This window comes from Gekko japonicus, unplaced genomic scaffold, assembly GCF_001447785.1.
Source record: "Gekko japonicus isolate JY-2015 unplaced genomic scaffold, Gekko_japonicus_V1.1 scaffold2966, whole genome shotgun sequence".
Classification (NCBI taxonomy): Eukaryota; Metazoa; Chordata; class Lepidosauria; order Squamata; family Gekkonidae; genus Gekko; species Gekko japonicus.
This window is the reverse complement of record NW_015169268.1, coordinates 156321-162770: the sequence shown is the minus strand read 5'-3', so window position 1 is coordinate 162770 and position 6450 is coordinate 156321. Positions and strand designations below refer to the sequence as shown.

General features: G+C 47.2%; 1 protein-coding gene across 1 annotated transcript in view; it reads left to right on the top strand.

The window, feature by feature from the left end:
* Positions 1-2112: 2112 nt before the first annotated feature.
* SP5 (Sp5 transcription factor) overlaps positions 2113-6450 on the top strand; it is a 7949-nt gene continuing 3611 nt past the window's right edge. The window contains exon 1 of the mRNA XM_015416536.1: positions 2113-2166. Coding sequence (XP_015272022.1) covers positions 2113-2166 — 54 coding nt within the window. The remainder of the gene's footprint in view (positions 2167-6450) is intronic.

Below are 6450 nucleotides of genomic sequence, written 5' to 3'. Positions count from 1 at the left end.
TTCACAAACCAATGATATATGCATATAAAAGGTATCATGCGCAAAGCCAGTTTCACACCTCTCTTCATACATTCTTCTGTGAATGGTGGGAGGATCAGAGATGCTTCCATTGGCCCACCCCTGACCTCCACATATTCATTTGCACTGAGCCTATGGGTGTACGGGGCTGTGGTGGCTTAGAGGTTAAGACACTGAGCTGCAGACCAGAAGGTCTGTAGTTTGGCAGTTTGAGACCCGAGTGCCGTGTGACGGCCCCAGCTCCTGCCAACCTAGCAGTTTGAAAACAAGTAATTGAAAGTAGATAAATAGGTACCACTTCAGTGGGAAGATAACAGCGTTCCGTGAGCCCCGGCATCTAGTCATGCTGGCCACATGACTACGGAAACGTCTTCGGACAGCGCTGACTTTTTGGCTTGGAAACAGAGATGAGCACCGCCCCCTAGAGTCGGACTCGACTAGCTTTTGAGCAAGGGAAACCATTACCTGTACAGGTATGCACCCATGTGCAGAGAGGTTTTTAGTCTGCATGATCCATAACCTGGGATAGGGATTATATACACAAGAGCCTAAGCAGAGCATTTCATGCATTATGTGGTATGCACGTGTGTTCTGTGTGAACATCTAAATGCACATTCTAGGGTTCCCCAATGCGGTACCTCTGGGCACCATGGTGCCTGTTGACACCTTCATTGATGCCCACCAAGTGTTTTTAGCAGGTGGGCATGGCCGGATGGGGTTTCTGTCCAGCAAGGCTTCTGACTGGCTATTGGAGATTTGATTGTCTGTGCAGATGTTTAAAAACATTGCTGTGTGGCATTTGCTGTGTGGCTGGCTCCGCCTCCTACAAGCAGCCATTTCCTGACTGCCATTTTGTGGCTGCGCCCACCACATGACGCCAGAATTCCAAAGATGCCTGCAGGCTCTAAAAGGTTGGGGACCTCCTGGCATATTCATTCCAGTTTTGGAACCAACCCCCAGCAAATCAAGGGTCCCTATATAGCTTGTACTGGTGTGTGCATTGAAAAACCACTCACATAGGATATGGAAATGATCCAACATGTGCACATACACAGTCTAGGTGGGTACAGCAAACATGAAATGGTGTTCTGTGGATGTGTGCCAAGGGCTAGCGAGTTTAGTTGCAGGCAGTTTCCCTCTAAGTTGAGTTAGTGTGAGCTTGCTCACGGTTTTTTAGTCTCTGTCTCACACATTTTTGTCTTCGCTCAGGAAGGATGTGTCCAGAGCAAACTAATTTATGCAGTAACCAAACCACTCCCTCACAACTTTAATGCCAGTAGCTCACAAAGTAGAATTTTTGCTCACAAGACTCCACTGCTTAGAGGGAACATTGGTTGCAGGCATGAATGCTTCCTGCCAAAAGGGTCTTTGGATGCGTGAAGGGCAGAGGCAGGAACCTTGTGTAGTTCCGATGCGTTCATTTCTACATGGATGAAGGCATGAAAGCAGACTCCCACCTTTATGACAATAAAGGTATTGTATTTGTATTTGACTCCCACCTGTTAGGAGTTGTAGGGGACACTACCCCGCCACACACACATACGCCAAATTGGCTGCATTTAGAAATCACGTTCCTGCCTCCTGACCCCCCACCCCCCTTTGCAAGGTACCTTTAAAGAGATAAAAAGAGAAGCCCCTCGCTATCTCGGTCCTACAAGCCCAATCAACGCCCCCGCCCTTGCATCCATAACAAGCACCCCAGCGGGGGAGCCCGGCACTTAAAGGAGATCTAGCCAGGCCCCTCTTTGAAATCATTCAATCTATTTTAATGATTGGTTCCCTCGGACGACTTCAAAGGCGGCCCCAATCGCCACTCCTGATTGGCTGAAGGGATGCCAAAAAACAAAAACCGAAAAGGGCGGGGGGGAGAGAAGTGTGTGGAGGGGAGAATATGATCACGGGAAAGGGGGGGGGAGATGTAGATTGGCGGGGGGGTGGGTGAGGGATCAGAAGGACTTTCATCCAGCAGAGAGGAAGAGAGAGCCTCGCGTTTTGCCGGCTCGAGGGGAGACCCGTCCGTGTATGTGGGGCGGCGCGGGCCGGTGGGGGTCATGATCCCTCTTCTGGGATAGTTTTCGGCGACGCTCCCACCTTATGGCAGCCCTGGCCGTGCAGAACTCGGAGGCTATTTTTTATTCCTTCTTGCAGGTAAGGAGACGATCCTCGGAATAAAAGTAGGAAACCCCGCCGGGGGGTTGGGGGAGGCGGTTGGAGCCTTTCGCCAGGTTGAACTTCGATCAGGAGAAGTTTTCCAGGCGCGAAGGTCCGGGTGGATGATGGGGCAAGAGAGTCCCCCCTTGGTTTTTCTGCACGCAACTGTGAAAAGCAGAGGAGGAGGCTGGGGGCGGGGGCAGAAAGTGGCAGTCTTGTATTTATACTTATCGCCCGCCTTGTCGCGGAGACTCGAGGCGGATTAAGCTGCGTAATGCCATACAATCTATAGCCGTAGAAAAGAGCAAGAACCCAGGAGCAGGAACAAAATTTGGGGCAGGGTGATGAGGATTCGTGAGTCACTGCTCACTAGTCACACACGAAAGGTCCTACCCTACCCCAAATTTGGTTAGTCTGTCTCTCTCTAAGAGGCTACTGGACTCTTGCTTTTTTCTACTGCTACAGACGGACTAACATCTTGATCTAATGCAATCCATAGGACGAGTCATCTAATCATCAGTGTATGGTTCGCCATCTGCCTATGTGATCTAAATTCGGATGCAACTGACAATACACAGAACTGGTGCTCAGAGCTGTGTCAGGTTTGGAAATAATGTGAAGGTCCTAAACATTATCGCGTGTATCTTTGTATGACCGCTGCTGTGTAAGCTTTTGCAGCAAACAGAACTCTTTGTCAGGCAGCTTAGAACGTGGTGGAATAATCAAATGCTAGGGCAACAAAGGGATCTGAAGATCATCCAAACTTTTAGTACATCCCCTTTCACCTTCCCAAATCAGTTAACCTTCCCCCAGTCACAGACCACCCAATCTGGGTTTTTCCACACCACAAGGGCCCCAGTTTTTCAAAGACTAGCTGGGGGCAGTCATTCCAAAACAGAGAGAGAATGCTGCGTCAGGAGAAGCGTTGTTACAAATGCCACACTGCTCATCTCAAAATACAGGAACCCGGTCTGAGGTTAACTGAGATTATTTAAAAAATGTATAAAGGAGTTACTCTTCCCTTGGGCCCCATTGTCATTCAGAATGGGATATCTGGAAAGGCAGGGTAGCAGATCCCCAAAGAGAGTTAATTTTTAATCCAGAGCTTTCAGCTCGGTTCCTGGTGGCATAACAATGGACGTGGATATCCCCAGACCCCGCTATTACAAGCAGCTGTCTAAAATTTGGATGCTAAAACTGCTAAAGTTGGGACATGCTGTTTATCTTACGCATGAGAACAATAACGTAAATGGAATTTGATCAAGACTTCCAACAGGTTGGCACTGCTGGGGAGGTAATACTGATATTTATGTCACGATTGCTATTCAAGTTTTTCTTGAACGATTGCTGAAGTTAATACAATCAGAAAATCCTGGTGTACCCTTCTCACCAGCTCTGTTATTTCGACTGTGTTAATTGTGTATATTGACTATGCATTGACATTCATTTTTTTATAATGTCATCGGTTAAAACAAACTAAAACCATTGGGCCGGCCAAGGAATTGCTTTACCTGTTTCCCTCTATGGAACCAGGATGGCGAGGACTTAGCTGAACTTTTGGATGAAAACAAAGAGTCCCTTCCCAGGCCCTTGCTGGGATAAAGTGGGGGGTGGGAACAGGACCCTTTAGAGAGATGATGCTTAAATCAAGTCTCTAAAATTGGATGTGGGTAAAATATGGGTGTGTAGAGTGCCCTCAAGTCTTATGCAGACCCCAGCAAGGGGCTTTCAAGGCAAGTGAGAAGCAGAGGTGGTTGGCCATTGCCTTCCTCTGCAGAATCTTCCTTGGGGGTCTCCCTTCCAAGTACTGACCAATGCTCCCTCTAAGCTATGGAGTCTCGTGAGAGCACAAATTCCACTTTGTGAGCGACTGGCATTAAAGTTGTGAGCAGGTGATTTGGCTGCTGCATAAATTGGTTTGCACTGGAGCCATCCTTCCTGAGCAATGACAAAAATGTGTGAGCCGGAAGCTAAAAAACTGTGAGCTAGGTCACACTAAAGGAGCTGTGGTGGCTCAAGTGGTTAAGACGCTGAACTGCAGGCTGTGGAAGGTCAGTAGTTCAGCAGTTCGAGACCCGGGTGCCGCATGATGGAGTGAGCTCCCGTCTCTAGTTCCAGCTCCTGCCAACCTAGCAGTTCGAAAGCAAGAAATTGCAAAGCATTCCATGCGCCTTGGTGTTTAGTCATGCCGGCCACATGACCACGGAAACGTCTTCGGACAGCGCTGGCTCTTCGGCTTTGAAACGGAGATGAGCAACGCAACCCTAGAGTTGGATTCGACTAGCTTTTGAGCAAGGGAACATTTACCTTTACCTTTAGGTCACACTAACTCAGTTTACAGGGAACACTGGTACTGACCCTACTTAGCTTCTGAAATCTGATGAGATTGGGCTATCTCCTGTTGCCTTCTGTGTGGCTAAAATGTCCCTATTTAATCATGATATTTAGCATCTAGACTGGGCTTTAGAGGATTCAGAGCCCTTTCCAAAAATCATCTCAATAATCCTTCCAAAAGCTCTTCCTACATTGCCAGTGAGGGCTGAAGGCCAGATGTGGTGGCTGGGTGTAAAAAGCCCCTCAATGAGTTCAGGGCTGAAGGGGTTTCCTGGATGAACAGAGGAAGGTGCCTTATACTGAATCAGACTATTGGTCCATCAAGGTCAGTATTTATTCAAACTGGGTGTGTCTCTCCAGGGTCTCAGGTGGAGGTCTTTCCCATCACCTACAGCCTGGAGAGGCCAAGGATTGAACCGGGGACCTTTCTTCAAACAGAGCAGGTGCTATACCATTCAGCTATGATCCCTAACCAAAATATAGCAATCATATTGCCTGTTTAATACTTCTTTCAAGTCATACACCTTCAGATAGTTCATAGTCTTTAAGCCATTTGAGGACACCAACTCTCTGGAAAGACTGTGCGGTATAGTGGTTGCAGTGTTGAGTCAGGAGACTTGAGTTCAAATTCCTGTTCTGCCATGAAATTCACTGGGTAGCTTTGGGCTTGTCTCTTCCTCTCACCCTGTTATTTATTTATTGAGATGGTTATACCCTGCTTTTCCTCTCAATGGAGACCCAAAGCAGCTTACAACAGCATTCCGCCCTCCTCAATTTTATCTTCACAGCTGGCTCAAGGTTGCCCGGCGAGTTTCCATGGCAGAGTGAGGATTTGAACACAGGTCTCCCAGATCCTAGTCCAACACTCTTAACTACTGCGCCACACTGGCTCTCCGGTGGCTATACTAGAGTCTGGAAATGTGCTGCCTTGGATATGTATCGTGCTTTGAACAATGGAGAATTATTCTTCATGGTTGCCGTATTTCATATTCTCTCCTTAAAAACAAATTGTAGGTATCTAATTTTGAAAACCCTTCCCACTTTCTGTTCCAGTCACTTTTCCTTTTCTCTCTCTTCCTATCTCCTCCTCTCAAGATCCTCTTTATACACAAGTGCAGTCTGCTTAGCATTACAGAAGTAAATAAGGTAGCTCCTAGAACAAAGTCGGGGTCCGGGGGCACCTTTAAGACCAACAAAGTTTTATTTTGGGTATGAGCTTCCGTGGGCATGCACACTTAAGCTTCTACCCAGAATGGAACTGTCTCGGTCTTAAAGGTGCCCCCGGACGTAGACTTTGTTCTGCTGCTTCAGACCAACATGGCGACCCACCTAAAGGTAGCTGAAAATCAGCTACTTCAACTATTTTGGGTGGCAAAGAACAACTGTCCTGTTCAAAGGCTTTATATGCTGTTAGTAAAGGTAAAGGTTCCCTTGCTCGAAAGCCAGTCAAGTCCGACTTTAGGGTTGCGGTGCTCATCTCCGTTTCAAAGCCGAAGAGCCAGCGCTGTCCGAAGACGTTTCCATGGTCATGTGGCCGGTATGACTAAACACCAAGGCGCACGGAACGCTGTTACCTTCCCACCGAAGTGGTACCTATTTATCTACTTGCAATTTCTTGCTTTCGAACTGCTAGGTTGGCAGGAGCTGGAACTAGAGATGGGAGCTCACTCCATCATGCGGCACCCGGGTCTCGAACTGCTGAACTACTGACCTTCCACAGCCTATAGTTCAGTGTCTTAACCACTTGAGCCACCACAGCTCCTTATATACTGTTAGACCTAAAGAAATTAATCCAACAGAAGTCACAAATTTAAGCTTTTAATTATTATTTTTTTTAAAAAAACACCTGTTCTTTTCTGGAATCAACACGCCCCCTGGTCCTTTTTGAAAAATTAATTTTAATAAACATACACAATTATCAATTAATATCAAATCATCACTTAAATG